Source organism: Necator americanus, chromosome X, assembly GCF_031761385.1.
Source record: "Necator americanus strain Aroian chromosome X, whole genome shotgun sequence".
Taxonomy (NCBI): domain Eukaryota; kingdom Metazoa; phylum Nematoda; class Chromadorea; order Rhabditida; family Ancylostomatidae; genus Necator; species Necator americanus.
In genome coordinates, this window is record NC_087376.1 from 10,749,123 (window position 1) to 10,764,815 (window position 15,693).

Sequence of the window (15,693 nt, forward strand, 5' to 3'; positions counted from 1 at the left end):
GGACGGGTCCCACAGAGTCGAAATTCTGTGGAATGGGGTGGGTGCGGGTCCCACAGAGTACGAAATTCTGTGGAATGGGGTGGGACGGGTCCCACAGAGTCAAAATTCTGTGGAATGGGGTGGGTACGGGTCCCACAGAGTCGAAATTCCGTAGAATGGGGTGGTGCGGGTCCCACAGAGTCGAAATGCTGTAGAATGGGGTAGGACGGGTCCCACAGAGTCGAAATTCTGTGGAATGGGGTGGGTCCGGGTCCCACAGAGTCGAAATGCTGTAGAATGGGGTAGGACGGGTTCCACAGAGTCGAAATTCTGTGGAATGGGGTGGTGCGGGTCCCACAGAGTATGAGTGCTTTTGAATGATGTAGGACGGGTCCCACAGAGTCGAAATTCTGTGGAATGGGGTGGTGCGGGTCCCACAGAGTATGAGTGCTTTAGAATGGGGTAGGACGGGTCCCACAGAGTCGAAGTTCTGTGGAATGGGGTGGGTACGGGTCCCACAGAGTCGAAATTCCGTAGAATGGGGTGGTGCGGGTCCCACAGAGTATGAGTGCTTTTGAATGATGTAGGACGGGTCCCACAGAGTCGAAATTCTGTGGAATGGGGTGGTGCGGGTCCCACAGAGTACGAGTGCCTTAGAATGGGGTAGGACGGGTCCCACAGAGTCGAAGTTCTGTGGAATGGGGTGGGTACGGGTCCCACAGAGTCGAAATTCCGTAGAATGGGGTGGTGCGGGTCCCACAGAGTCGAAATGCTGTAGAATGGGGTAGGACGGGTTCCACAGAGTCGAAATTCTGTGGAATGGGGTGGGTACGGGTCACACAGAGTCGAAATGCTGTAGAATGGGGTAGGACGGGTTCCACAGAGTCGAAATTCTGTGGAATGGGGTGGGTGCGGGTCCCACAGAGTACGAGATGCTTTAGAATGGGGTAGGACGGGTCCCACAGAGTCAAAATTAATGGGGTAGGAGGGTCCCACAGAGCGAAATTCTGTGGAATGGGGTGGTGCGGGTCCCACAGAGTACGAGTGCCTTAGAATGGGGTAGGACGGGTCCCACAGAGTCGAAATTCTGCGTAATGGGGTGGTGCGGGTCCCACAGAGTCGAAATGCTGCCTTAGAATGGGGTAGGACGGGTCCCACAGAGTCGAAGTTCTGTGGAATGGGGTGGTGCGGGTCCCACAGAGTTAAAATTCTGTGGAATGGGGTGGGTCCGGGTCCCACAGAGTCGAAATGCTGTAGAATGGGGTAGGACGGGTTCCACAGAGTCGAAATTCTGTGGAATGGGGTGGGTCCGGGTCCCACAGAGTCGAAATTCTGTGGAATGGGGTGGTGCGGGTCCCACAGAGTTAAAATTCTGTGGAATGGGGTGGGTCCGGGTCCCACAGAGTCGAAATGCTGTAGAATGGGGTAGGACGGGTTCCACAGAGTCGAAATTCTGTGGAATGGGGTGGGTCCGGGTCCCACAGAGTCGAAATTCTGCGTAATGGGGTGGTGCGGGTCCCACAGAGTTAAAATTCTGTGGAATGGGGTGGGTCCGGGTCCCACAGAGTCGAAATGCTGTAGAATGGGGTAGGACGGGTCCCACAGAGTCGAAATTCTGTGGAATGGGGTGGTGCGGGTCCCACAGAGTATGAGTGCTTTTGAATGATGTAGGACGGGTCCCACAGAGTCAAAATTCTGTGTAATGGGGTGGTGCGGGTCCCACAGAGTCGAAGTTCTGTGGAATGGGGTGGTGCGGGTCCCACAGAGTTAAAATTCTGTGGAATGGGGTGGTGCGGGTCCCACAGAAAACGAGTGCCTTAGAATGGGGTAGGACGGGTCCCACAGAGTGGAAGTTCTGTGGAATGGGGTGGGTTCGGGTCCCACAGAGTCAAAATTCTGCGTAATGGGGTGGTGCGGGTCCCACAGAGTTAAAATTCTGTGGAATGGGGTGGGTCCGGGTCCCACAGAGTCAAAATTCTGTGTAATGGGGTGGTGCGGGTCCCACAGAGTACGAGTGCCTTAGAATGGGGTAGGGCGGGTCCCACAGAGTCAAAATGCTGTAGAATGGGGTAGGACGGGTTCCACAGAGTCGAAATTCCGTAGAATGGGGTGGTGCGGGTCCCACAGAGTATGAGTGCTTTTGAATGATGTAGGACGGGTCCCACAGAGTCAAAATTCTGTGTAATGGGGTGGTGCGGGTCCCACAGAGTACGAGTGCCTTAGAATGGGGTAGGACGGGTCCCACAGAGTCGAAGTTCTGTGGAATGGGGTGGTGCGGGTCCCACAGAGTCGAAATGCTGTAGAATGGGGTGGTATGAATTTCACAAAGTCAAAATTCTGTGGAATGGGTTGGGTACGGGTCCACAGAGTCGAAATGTGGTTCCTCCTTTTGCGTAGGACACGAAGAGCATCATACTTTTCTTTGAAGGATTTCGTGAAGAAGTTTGACCATCGAATAGGCGGTCTTCCTGTAGTGCTCTTAATATCGCCTGGAACTCAGTCGCTGACGACTCTGTTCCAACGGTTGTCGTTAATGCGTATCACGTGTACGGCTCACCTTATTTTGCTGTACTTGGCAAATGCGACGGCGTCTCTGATCCTCGATCGCTAACGTCGGACGGAGCTTTGAATCCCTCACTTTCGTGAAGCGGCGTTCAGTGACGCTCACCGCGTTTTCTTCCTGCTTGCGAAATGCCCAGGTTTCCGAAGCATAGGTCAAAGCAGGAAGTACTGTGGCGTTGAAGAAGTAAGCACGAAGCCGGGAGTTCTTGATCTTCTTCACTACATCCTCGATGCCCTTAAGCGCTTCCCACTCCGCTCGCTTCCTCCTGCCCAGATCAGGGGTCAGGGCGTTCTTCATGTTTTTTCTTTTTTTCCCAACTTAGATAAACGTATATGGTGCACTCAGAAATGTTTGTTCCGATGAGCGTGAATGGTGCATCCCAGACTAATCTGTTAAACATGAACATCGTCTTTCGCAGGTTCAGCTGAAGACCGATACATCTACGTGTTTCGTCGAACTCGGTCAGCATTCGTCCCACTTGACTGGTGTTAGTTGTTATCAGTACAATGTCATCAGCAAAGCGCCAGTGGTGTAGCTTCCGACCGCCAACCTTCACTTCCATGTAGTCCCATTCCAGCTTTCGCATTTCGTTCTCGAGGGTGGCCGTGAATATTTTGGGTGAGAATGTATCACCCTGTCGGACTTCCCTCTTCACGTCAATGATGATATTCTTATAGAATGGCGAAATTCTTGTCGCGAATTTACTGTACAACTCTCGAAGTACTTTTATGTACTGAGTGGTAGGGATACCTTGTTTGTGCAAGGCATCCAATACCGCTTCCGTCTCAACTGAGCCGAAGGCCTTCTTCAAGTCGATGGAGGTGAGACATAGCGGCATTTGTACTCTCGCGATATCTCGATGTTTCGAAACAGTGTGAATGTAGACAATCATGATGAATCCTTTTCAAAATCCCGTTTGCTCGCACGGCTTTCCTTCATCCAAGACTTTCAGTCCTGTTACGGATCTCTCTTGTAAAGAGCATTCGGTGTCGCCGGTCTTCCACTGTTTGGAGACCTTTCATTCCGACAGGTAATGAGTGAAGAGTCTCGCCAAGGTGTTGATGAGAACAGGCGGAAGATTCTTCAGATGTTGAAATCTTATCCCGTCGGGACCGGGTGCCGTACGATTTCTTACCGTACAGATACATATGTTACATATGATATGTTACATGATAGCATGTCGTACTTTGGACGGGAGACCGTCTGGAATGACACGTCCGACTTCCCTCAGATGGTAAAGGGGCAAGTGGAACGGCTGTCGAAGATCAGAGTAGAAGTCGTAGATGATTTTCTCCATTCCCCTTCTCGATGCTATGACTATACTATTTGGGTTCCGGAGAGCAATCATCCTCGTCTTTCGATTGGCGAATTCTCGACGAGCGTATCGAATGCTTTTTCTGCCTCAGCAGCATCAGCCAACACTTCTGCTTTCCTCTCTTTGAGGTCTTGCTTTATCGCATCTCTGCAAAGCCATGCAAACTCGGACGTGAGTTGCTGGTTGCCTGCTGCTCGTGCAGCTCCACGCTCACGTATCAGCCCTAGAGTTTCCGGGAACGGGCATCTCTTGGTGGTTTTAGAACTGTGAGCCTCCCTCTGGCTGTCATGAAGATGTTCAACGAGCCGATCGTATTGCCCGTCGATGCTGTCCACTGTGGAATCTTCCCAAAAGCCCGACCCGAGTCCGAAAGGCGTGGCGAAAAGATCCCAGTTATTGATAGTTCTGGGACTTCGCGGATTTCTCTTTTCTTCGAGGAAACGAAACTCTTCTTCGGTGGAGGCGATGGTCCCGAATAAAACTTTGCCACAACAGCGACATTAGTCAGGCAAAACCCTTTACTGACGATGATGTGATCAATTTCAGTATGATACTCTCCACCGGGTGACCCCTACGTCTAGCGTAGAGAGGAGGGCTTCTGGAATTACGAGTTTCCATGGATGGTCTTAGTCTTATGCTAAATTCAGAAAGCCTCTATCTCTGTTTGTTCCATAGTAGGCCGTGGGTTCCGATATGAAGTTCCGCAGGCGTTCTCTGGGGCCAATCTTTGCGTTAAAATCACCAACAGTGACCCTTATAAAAAAAGTGGTCTTCCCTGTAGAACTTCTCTAGGTCCATATAGAAAGCTTCGACATTTTCTTCTTCGTAGCTTGATGTTGGAGCGTAAGAGACGAAGATTGTCAAAGCCGGCGTTGGACCACATCTTCTTATCCGCAGCCGTTCGATTCGGGTCGTAAGTTGTCCGAAGAAGTCGCTGTTCTTTGCCGTTCTCGTGTTGACGAGGACGCCAACTCCACCAACACCTCTACTGTCGCATGTTCCTAAGAACAGTTCTTCTCCAGTTTCATACACGGCGTTGAGAGGGTGACGTCGTCTCGTCTCGTTCAGTCCGATGACGTCGTACTTGATCTTCTTGGCTTGCATCATCAGATCTTCGATAGCCGCTTCCGATGCAAGCGTACGAGCGTTATAAGTACAGATCGCCATCCTAGTCCTTTTTCGTTTTGGTAGCCTACATGACTCCTGCAACCCCGTCCTACCTGGCGCTACCGTACCAGGCTTTCCTCCGGAATCAGGAGGCTCTTTTCTATTACTGTGTTTTGCGTAAAAATTTTAAAACCCATGGGCAGGTTGCAAGCCTCTAGTCCCATGAGTTTCTGGGAGAATTTCCGTTCTCCCGGCGTGGACATGTGGAGCTTATTTGTTGGAGGCGACTCCAAACCGCCTCCCTTGCACTTCCCAGTCACTTGATTGCAGGCTTTTGGCCAGACCGACGTGCGGGATACAAGGATGTCATGAGTCAGTCTTGGCTCAGCAGAAACAGGGAGTCCATCCTCTGAATCCACCTGCGTCTCTGGGCAAGCACAAGGTCGCTTTTGGTCCGCGATTAGCCCCCTATCCGCCACCCGGGGACGCGCCACGTAGCCTCGCGACTAACCGGCTGTGATCCCTCTAGTGAGGGAGATCCGTGAATACTACAAATAGGAGACATTAAAAGTGCTGTAGTAAAATCGACCGTGCCATAATTAGTAGGATTTGCCTACCTGATGTCACTGGTGTGACGAAATTTTCCGCGGGATTGAATAATAGACTTTCGGGGAGAAATTTTTTTTTCTCACGAAAGAGCAGATCATTATATTCAAAGAGTGCGTATTCCCTGAGAAATCATCAACTTGGAAGACTTTATACCATTGGCTCGCTTTTATCAAGATAACGCAATGGGCAGCATCAAGGGCGAATACCGTCGTGCTACAGACAAGGCACCATTTTGGTGCATGTGCCGACTCGTCTTCTGCTTAAAAGCTAGTATTGTCAAGTTTCTGCTAGCACAATAATCAAACAATAAAAAGTAACTTTTTTGCTTATTATCGCTCAAGTGTTTTGATTACAATATTTAACACAATTAAAGCGCAGGAAATTGTGATTCGAATATTTGACGCCGGACAGCTCAGTTTCTCGAGCTAACGTTACCTGCACACCACACCAGATTAAGTATCTGTATCTACAAGTCTGAACCGTGGTATCCTGTTTAATGCTTAGATGAGACGTCTTTGATTAAGTAATGTACGATACCGCCCTGCCATCATGTCTTCTGGCTTCTGAACCTTAGCACGTTCAAGAACATATGCGAAGCATATCGTAATGAAGGCGTCAGTTAGTGGACTGTTTTCACACACCTCTTCTCCACCCTTAGCCAACAACCGATTCTTTACCTTCCTTGCATGGTACCAGCACATTTCTAATGCCATTACACCGTTACAAGATCCCATCCAGTATTCTTGCGGTCAAAATTGAAGACTCACGCACCCAAACCACTCTACATCTTTGGACATCACAATTACGAAATCGGGCCCGTCTTACTGCTCCAAAGCTGTCCCATATTTTAACTCAATTCCCTCCTCTCGGAAGAATAGAGGACAGTCCGCGACGTCATCGACACTTTAATGTTCTCTCCGCATTCCCACTGCAACGATAGAGAACACTATAACGTCATCAGGACCGTCACGTTATCTTCGCGTTGTATTAAGGACAATGGAGCATACACAGCCACCTGAGTTACATCAGCTCTTCTCGCAAGTCGCTATTCCGTGGAGTCTTATATTTTGGTCTTACAACTATCCCTCCTCTCATTAATGTTTGACAACAACATATGATGAAGTCGCATTATGATCACAATAAATCAAGAATGCCGGAGATGTAGGGTAGGTAGACCATGGTGCATATTCATATTTTCCTGTTAATGATGAGCACCCAGCTCTCACATCAAACAAAATCAGTGCTGACTTGAAGGTAACTTTGCGCCACTTCTGTCCTTCTATACTTCCCTAACTTACGCTGCTGTCTTTCCCTTCGCTTCCTTTTCAGAAATGAACTCAGTGACTTCTTTCTGCTGAATACAGCATCATGAAGAAAAAATAGCTAGAGGAATCCGCTTTAAAACTTGTCGATTGTAAAAATCCAGATTTTACGGCGTTCAGCATCTTATTTTACGACTAGCGAATTAAGCACGGAACCGAAACATCTGAGATCCCCAAACAAAGAAGCATAAGCTATGCCACCATCGGCCGATACATATGGGGATGTATATCATCAAGTTCTGATAAGACCCACGGCATTCCGGTCAAAAGTTGGCTGTTTCTTCGCTGTCACCGATGGATCTCTCACGCAATCCTACGTGGCGATACCTCTTTGTCTACACCTGCACTATCAGCCTATCATATTGGCACAATAATACAGTTGTGATCACTTAAGAGTGATTAAAAACTGCGGCAACTCATAGGTCACTGCCCATACAACACACCACAATACATCAATTTTTTTTTTCAAACCGCACTGTAAAGTGGTTCAGGAAAGTGAACTAAAGGTGGAACCCTCTACTTGCAACACCCATTACATCGTTGGTGAAACCACAATTGCTAACGTATGCACGAACAAGCGATACACTACCTAATCCACTTATTTTGGCAGCTTTTCTGCATATAGATTTTAATAATAATATTTTAATTAATAGCACCAATAACGAATATAACACTTATATCTCATTTTCGGCAAAATGAAAAAGGGAAACAAGGGAGATCTAAAAAATACCCAAAGTTGATGTTCTCAGGAGCACATCACAAAATAAATGAGAAGAACAGATCAAAAACAAACTTCAGTTACATTATGGTCGAAAAAAAGAGTAAAGATACCCTCTGTGTAATGACATAGAAGAAGCAATAAGAAATCGTCATACAACAAACAAGTAATTGCAATCAAGAGCAAATAACATGTCTGTAAATATCACTGCTCAATGGGAGAATCAAACTCGAACGTCAGAATTGGCCGTTTCGGACGATCACTTAACAAATCTGAAAGCAACAACCCTTATTGTAGAGGTAGCTCACAAACAACATAGCGAAACACACAGTCGCAAATTAATCGCAAGATGCGGCTATATATCCCGACCTAGTTTTAAACTATTCAGGGACTGTAACTGCAAGAAAATGGAGTGTACGATTGATACACTCATCCTTAAAAGCACCACACCACGAATCTGGGGTGGTGCGGGTTTCATGTGAGTTATGCCTGTACGGAGTTGTAGATTATGGATAGAAAGGTGATTCCGTCTATTTCTTCCTAATTGCCGTAAAAAACGGCCCTCAAGATACGAGTTCGAGCGTTCCGGCGTGCCATTTTCTACAAGGAGTTCGATCGGAGCGCGCCAGCCTTGAGCATGCGCCGCATCTTCTGGGCCTGCAATTAGGAAGAAATGGACGGAATCACCCTCCTCTCCATAATATACGACCCCGTCTAGGAACTCTCCACTTGAAATCCGCACCACCCTAGATTCGTGGGATGATGCCTTTAACTTGCAAAAAAAAGCATGAAAGCGGAACTATTAGTACCTGTTCAAAGTACTCTATAGGAAAACAGAAGTAACAACAGCTTCATGGCAGCGCATATCTACAGTACCGGAGCCAACCGTACTCTAACGCCTTCTTCCGAATTGAGAAAAGAAGGGTTGCTGATCACGTTATGTGCATATTCCAACAAATAGCGTGCTCAATTTTTGTGGTTTTTTTTTTGGGTGGGGGGCAATACCTGCTTGACACATTTGATTAAACGGAAGAAACTCAAAAGGAAAATCCCCGCCAATCCCAACATTTAAGCTTTCTTCACTTCACTTATTTCTTATTTATTGTTTCCGAAAATTTCGATGTTGGGGTTTTCCCATCATTGGGTGACGTTCGGGAGCGTAGTTTGTGAGCATCACAGGAAATCATGAAACACCCACAAATCCAAGCTTTAGTTCATCCAAAAAGGCAACTTTTTACATCTATACAATTGATGAAATGATACCGCGTAAACGACTGCTGGTGAAATTACCCAAAAAATCAACTATTTACACCCGTACGATAAAAAAAAAATCCGCTTCATAACGTTTAAGTTCCTCTAGAACGGTCTTGGCCTCATAGTAGAGCAAAGGTAACTGAAGATGAAACTGCAAAGCACAGCGGAGATTGTTCCGGAAAACGGAAGCCTAGGTAACAATCGGGAATCGGACCAAGCCATCACAAGAGTGATTCGCTATGTAGACCGTATCAGAGTTTGCTCTTACAATGCGAGAAAAGTATTTGCAAACGCCGGATTCTACTTGACTTAGTAGTAACATCATTCTGCAATAGTACTGCACTGTTAACATTACCTTTGAAGCATGTTCTGCATGTTTTGCACCATTACCTTTGAAGCGTGGATGCTAATGTTAGGAAACACTGCGTGGTCACAAAACATTTAACAACTATGCAAAAGAAAAAGTGAAAATTATCTTAAGGAGTACAAAAGGGTTTGGAAGTTTGTTGATACATGTAAGGGGGGGGGGGGGCAACTGGTAAAAATAAAAATATATATATAAATATAATATAAAAACTTCAGCTGGCAAAGTTTCATTCAGCATCCTCAAACATCACAGTGATCAAGTTTCCAGTCCATGAACTTTCAATGAGAAATTTGCAGACAAAGAAGTGATATCGGTAATTGTTATAGAGCACAATCCAAAGGATATGCCTACTGGTCAGCATTGTCGATTATATTCAGAGGCAGAAGCTCGCCCAATTTCATATCTGACAAAAGGAGGAACACTATTGCCGCAATTTTCCAGCCCTTCCTCTCCTTGCCTCACACCTCATCATCACACGTAACGTAAGTGCTTTCTCAGATGTATTTTTGCCCATTTCAAATGTTGCCTCGCAAGTTTGATTTCACCTTTTACTTCTATAATTAGCACGTCCAATTTACGAAGCAAAATTGTGAAGACAGATCCTCGTAACACATCACACAGTTATCCAGTTTAATTACATTAGACTAGCTACACATTCTTTGAGTACAGATGAGAATTCCAGCTCGATAGACAGACGGACGAAGTAGCATATTATATGATAGCATGATGGCGAACATCTAACATTGTCGAGAAGAATTGTGCTTCAATTGTTCTGACGCGCTAAATGCTCACGCACAGTTGGATCCACAATGTCATTCAAATCATTTTCTCATAAATGTCTGTCACTGCAAACATGACGAAAAAACTCGTGAAGGTTGGCTGTAGGATTTGTTACTGTTTTCGGAACTGGAGACATCACGCAAACACAATACAGGAGAAAGTATTTGTTAATCTTGATTTTGACATCTCCCTTACCTTTCGATAGCCCTCAGGTTACTTTTCTTTATCGCTTTATCGTTTGTGTCTTTTGTCTTTTCTTTGTAAGTAGTGTTCGCACAGTTGGATGTTGGCGTTGTTTTTTTCCACTGAAGTTTTGCCCTTCGAAGCATGTGATCATACATGAAGTGTCATTTCAACTCTATTCTTTTCCTCTACGGATCAGCTCACAGTAACCTCACCTTCCCTCATTCTTCGTTGAAGCATATACATGAGCATGTTATAGGACGTCGTATAAGTGCACCCAAGACGAGTGTAGCGCAGTCGATAGGTGCGATTATGATTGCACGACCGAGCACATTTCGCACAATTGAAAAGAATTAATCCTCCCTTCGTCACAACCGTTTTTTGTTTGTCATAAATGCATGAAATATTGTATTTTCACGTATTCCATCACCCTTTTCATTTATGCACTTTCTTCATCCATTTCTTGGGCGAGGTTTCAGCTTTATCTATTATGGTTTAGTTTACATAGTTGCATAGTCCCATCATTTTTCCCTACACTATGCACACATCTATTTTCAAAACAAGAGTGATGAGCAGCCCTTAGTCAGCAAGCTGTCTAAACACTAATCGGAGACCAAGTTGGTGGATAAGGGGCTGACCCAAAATCAAGCAAAAGTAGTATTAATCGACACTTTTTGTGTTGAGTGAAACGAATACAAATTTTACGGTCACAAGAAAACTGAACCTTAAGTAAACCTTCCGAGCAAGTAAGCGCTTCAACGCTAGAACTTTCGAAGTAAGAATAACCTTTAGATTCTTAACTACTTAACTTCTTACTGATTTAGTTTTATTCGCGAATTTAAAAAAAAAACTCTATAGTCAGTTGTTTGTTGCTGTATTTTTTTAATTGGAAGGAAACCTTTGTAAGGTCTTAGGCTTAGGTTTAGCCTGAACACTGTTGTACGAGAACACCATGTTCTCGATTGCTAAACTTTTTTTTTTCGCAACTTTTCACTTTAACCCAAACCCCCTAAGTTTTTTTTTACACTGCAGAAAACTGTGCCGAACAATTCCATTCTCTGTCAGTTTTGCTCCGTATCCTTCGAGTACTTCAATTATTCTACTGGTAATTACATAAAGAACCACCTTGGAGAATGCTCGACCAGGGCAAGGTCACATACGTTAGATATGCGTTCAAAGGTGTGCATTCTGCTCTTTTCTTCTCACGTAGCCAATGCCAAGCCTGGCCAAAGCCACGCACAGACCACAAGCGTGTTAGCATCCCCTCTTCTATATCTAGAATTAATGATTTTCAGAAAAAAAAAAACTATACCATTAATAAAAATACAGTCTTGGGCGGGAAAGCGTTGTAGAACTGAATGAGAAAACACCCACCGTCAACTATGCTGTTCCCTTCCACTTCTGGATACTGATTCGTTGTATCTGCCTCGCTTTGCCAGCGTCTACCAATACAATTTTCTCTGTCGAAAGCGGTGAGCGAACGCGAGAACGTAGGTTCGACAAGATTAGTTTCAGACCTTCTTCGGTTATTCAAAGAATACCCGATCTTAGGAAAGGAGAATTCACAACAAAAATGAGGCACCCAGGAGGTCAGCAGAGGGACACAACTCACATTTGTTAATCCAAGAAAATCCGTGTTATTTTCCATCGAAGGGGTTTCGTAACCACAGTTGAGAACGCGAGCAACAGCCATTTCGGCGTATCCCTGGAAAAAGAGATGCGACGACGCGAACACAGCACTACACTACGATTGTGGTATATCTCTACTTCAAATACTCATTTAGTACAAACTATTTCTCAGAGTTGGAATCTGTGTCAATTCTGGATGTGTTGTAACCTGCGAAACTCGACCCCCTCTGTAATGAACTTGCGAGAACTACTCTTCAAATCAGAGAACAAAGAGAGTGAATGGGAAGCACTCTGTGCCTCATATCACTAAGTTCTTCTGTAATGAATAGAATATTCCCGACAAACTCTGTCCAAAATAGAAAAAAAAAGTCGGAAGTCGAGGTAAAACAGCCGCAGCTCGATGTGTGTCCTAAGGTAACTGGTGGGTCGGCGTGCCTGAATGACAATAATCCCCCATAGATGTTGAAGGAGTTTGTGATGAAAATTCGAATGACACAGAATCTTTTGAAATCGTCACCATTCAATAGATCTCTTTCTCTTGAAAAAACATATCCACATGATATTTGAAGAAACTTCCAATAAATCGCAGAAAATAAGTTTTCTATAAAAACACATGAAAAGTTCCATATCTTTGCAGGTTCAGAACTGACCGCAGCTGAAACATATTAAAGAAAAAATCTGAAAAATTCATAAGAGTGAGAGTGTTCTATGTTGTGCTGCGTCCACAGATGGCTAGCCTAGTTTGTAAGCGATTTATGAACCGTCAAAAATGAGAGTAAAAAAATGCAAAATACCGAAGTTGTAACTTTAGCTGCAAAAAAACAGAAAATCCTGTTGAGCTGAAAAACCAAGAGATGAGGTCCTCCTACAACAAAGAGTTTTCTTGCATATTTCGTAAGAAAACAATTTTAGGATAGTAATGTCGGTCCTTCCTGGAGTTCAAACGTGTCACTTTATTCAAATTTACAAAATCTCCAGAGTCATGGAGTTATAGCTGTGAAAGATATCACATTGTTCGCAGTTTTATGTAGATTACGAATATGTAACCATCATTTCACTTTTCGAAAAATATGCTTATGTCAAAAATCAAATATCTTTGGGGCGCAATTATCTCGGACTCAGCCTTGTTAATATGCACCCGCAGGTAATTTTTTCGGAAACTGTTTCTTTGATAAATTTTGAAAGTTCTAATTACATTCAATAGGTAGAGCTCGTGCTCACGAATCTATTGATGTGCAGATCTTATAATCAAGACCGGCGAGTTATGAAAAAAAAGACGAAAAAGACGCGGATTCGCGTCTTTTTCGTCTTCTGTCGAAGAATTAGCGATCCTACTGTATATGTATGTGTGTATGTGATTATACAGTGATTGGTTGAACTCCGGCTTTATTCTGAGACGGGTCTCTCTGCGTCAGACCAGAAAATAGGAGTACGGGTACAACAATGTTAATTTGGTGCGCTAACCCTTCAGAGAGCAATAGAACGGGTCCAGCAGCCCCAGAAAGTAGTGAGACGAATCTAACCCCCTAATCTAATCTAATCAAAAAGTAGCGAGGCGGCTGGTACAATGCTATGCAAGTGCAGATGCTGAGCATCTGCACTTGCATTACACTGGGGTTAGAGATGAGCCCCACAATCGAAGAAATTAGTAGCACGTGACCCACGACATCAGAATAGTATGCGGATGCCACAAAACAAAGAGAGCGAACCGACAACAAAACGCCGTGTGTGGAGAGACTCCTGAGATCTTGCACATACAAACAATTCAATAATGACATACAAGCAATCCAATAATCAGTTATGTTTTATCGCTCTAGTTTGGTTGCCTTTCTTCTTCTCCTTAGTGTGTGGCTTTGGTAGCATGATGACGAGGTCCACCGTGTGGTTGCTGATGATGGTGATTGGCTGGTGGTGACGTCGTTGGTGAGGTTGATGGCGTTGAGTTTCCAATTCCTGTCGGGGCGGTTCGCAGGTTGCTGAGCTCCTGTTATAGCGAAGTAGAAAACTTCGCCGAAGCCAGAATTCCTCCACTTCATATCGCGGTCGTCTTCACGCAGTAATTTCGTTCGACGAATACATACACCCAGCATGGTTTACGGGCATTGCCCGTTTCTCACGTGTTAGTGTAATGTGTATCTTAATGTACTTTGTGTGCCTCACCCTCTCCTGTGTACCTTTCGTGCATTTTGCATCACGTATTTTCTTCCCAGAAATGATATACACAATCACACAGTTGCTTAAACAGTAGCTAGCAGTTAACATGATCCGATGTAAGATCATCTTTATTGATATGGTGATGATCACAACATATTTCTACGTTATCACAATCCATCCATGGGAACTCGCAATTCCAGAAGCCCTCCTCTCTACGCTGGACATGGGAGTCACCCGGTGGAGGGTACCGTAAAGAAATAGACCACATCATCGTCAATAAAAGGTTCTGCCTGACGGACGTAGTTGTTGTACCAAAGTTCTATACGGGATCGGACCATCGCCTCCTCCGAGGAAGATTTTCTTTCACAAGGAGAGCAGAGAAAGCCGCCAAGTTCAGAGGAAGAAATCCCAGAACTATCATCAACTAGGATCTCTTGGCTACGTTAGCCGGCTTTTGGAAAGATTCCGCAATGGACAACATCGACGAGGAATATGACCGGCTCGTTGAACACATTCACGACTGCGCGAAGAAGGCTGAGAGTTCTAAAACCACCAAGAGACGCCTGTCTCTTGAAACTCTTGAGCTGATACGCCAGCGTGGAGCAGCACGAGCCGCATGGAACCAAGAACTGACGTCCGTGCTCGCAAGGCTTTGCAGAGAGGCGATAAATGAAGACCTTAAAGAGAGAAGAGCAGAAGTACTGGCTGAAGCTGCAGAGGCGGGGAAAAGCATCCGCTACGCCCGTCGAGACTTCGCCAGTCGCAATTCGATGATGACTGCTCTCCGGAACCCGAAGGGAACAATCATTGCATCGAGAAGGGGGATGGGGAAAATCATCTACGACTTCTACTCTGATCTCTTCGACAGCCACGTCCACTCCCAACCTCACCATCTGAAGGTAGACGGACATGTCATTCCAGAGGTTCTCCCGTCCGAAATACGACATGCTATCATGTCGGTAAGAAATCGTACGGCACCCGGTCCCGACAGAATAAGACCAGAACACCTGAAGAGCCTTTCGCCAGTACTCATCAACACTCTGGCGAGGCTCTTTACACGTTATCTGGCGGAATGCAAGGTTCCTAAACAGTGGAAGACCAGCAAGATTGTGTTGTTGTATAAAAAGGGAGATCCACATGACATCGGCAACTATCGTCCAATCTGCCTACTGTCCGTCATCTACAAGCTCTTTACAAGAGTAATCCTTAATAGGATTGAAAACGTCTTGGATGAAGGACAGCCATGCGAGCAAGAAGGGTTTCGAAAAGGATTCAGCACGATTGACCACATTCACACTGTTTCGAAACTCATCGAGGTATCACGAGAGTACAAGATGCCGCTCTATCTCACCTTCATCGACTTGAAGAAGGCCTTCGACTCAGTTGAGACGGAAGCGGTCGTGGAAGCCTTGGACAACCAAGGCGTCCCTACTCAGTACATAAAGGTACTTCGAGAGTTGTACAGTAACTTCACGAACTTCCGCCATTCTACAAGAATATCATCATTGACGTGAAGAGGGAAGTCCAACAGGGTGATACAATCTCACCCAAAATATTCACGGCCACCCTCGAGAACGAAATGCGAAAGCTGGAATGGGACTACATGGAAGTGAAGGTTGGCGGTCGGAAGCTACACCATTTGCGTTTTCCTGATGACATCGTACTGATAACAGCGTCAGCCAAGCGGAACGAATGCTGACTGAATTCGACGAA

At 45.3% G+C, this 15,693-nt stretch overlaps 4 protein-coding genes across 7 annotated transcripts; 1 reads left to right on the forward strand and 3 right to left on the reverse strand.

The window, feature by feature from the left end:
• Nucleotides 1–2,300: 2,300 nt before the first annotated feature.
• On the reverse strand, nucleotides 2,301–3,434 carry RB195_022236 (uncharacterized protein; the record flags this gene model as incomplete). Of its 2 annotated transcripts, XM_064209293.1 has the most annotated exons (3): nucleotides 2,301–2,468; nucleotides 2,537–2,807; nucleotides 2,947–3,434. In XM_064209293.1, the coding sequence occupies 3 exons, from the start codon at nucleotides 3,432–3,434 to the stop codon at nucleotides 2,301–2,303; spliced, it is 927 nt and encodes a 308-aa protein (XP_064065173.1). The 2 variants fall into 2 exon arrangements, with proteins under 2 accessions (XP_064065173.1, XP_064065174.1); XM_064209292.1 differs by lacking the exons at nucleotides 2,301–2,468; nucleotides 2,537–2,807 and having other exon boundaries at nucleotides 2,817–3,380.
• A 452-nt stretch (nucleotides 3,435–3,886) lies between these two features.
• RB195_022237 (uncharacterized protein) lies at nucleotides 3,887–5,024 on the reverse strand (the record flags this gene model as incomplete). The annotated part of the gene is made up of 2 exons (XM_013447842.2): nucleotides 3,887–4,262; nucleotides 4,642–5,024. The coding sequence occupies 2 exons, from the start codon at nucleotides 5,022–5,024 to the stop codon at nucleotides 3,887–3,889; spliced, it is 759 nt and encodes a 252-aa protein (XP_013303296.2).
• Nucleotides 5,025–7,817: 2,793 nt separating this feature from the next.
• On the reverse strand, nucleotides 7,818–13,916 carry RB195_022238 (uncharacterized protein; the record flags this gene model as incomplete). 2 transcript variants are annotated; one of them, XM_064209294.1, is made up of 6 exons in its annotated part: nucleotides 7,818–7,885; nucleotides 11,323–11,472; nucleotides 11,572–11,743; nucleotides 11,810–11,902; nucleotides 13,491–13,566; nucleotides 13,705–13,862. In XM_064209294.1, 6 exons carry the CDS (start codon nucleotides 13,860–13,862, stop codon nucleotides 7,818–7,820), a joined length of 717 nt encoding a protein of 238 aa, XP_064065176.1. The 2 variants fall into 2 exon arrangements, with proteins under 2 accessions (XP_064065176.1, XP_064065175.1); XM_064209295.1 differs by lacking the exon at nucleotides 13,491–13,566 and having other exon boundaries at nucleotides 13,743–13,916.
• Nucleotides 13,917–14,450: 534 nt separating this feature from the next.
• On the forward strand, nucleotides 14,451–15,679 carry RB195_022239 (uncharacterized protein; the record flags this gene model as incomplete). 2 transcript variants are annotated; one of them, XM_064209297.1, is made up of 2 exons in its annotated part: nucleotides 14,451–15,425; nucleotides 15,497–15,679. In XM_064209297.1, 2 exons carry the CDS (start codon nucleotides 14,451–14,453, stop codon nucleotides 15,677–15,679), a joined length of 1,158 nt encoding a protein of 385 aa, XP_064065177.1. The 2 variants fall into 2 exon arrangements, with proteins under 2 accessions (XP_064065177.1, XP_064065178.1); XM_064209296.1 differs by lacking the exon at nucleotides 15,497–15,679 and having other exon boundaries at nucleotides 14,451–15,494.
• Between the last annotated feature and the right edge of the window lie 14 nt (nucleotides 15,680–15,693).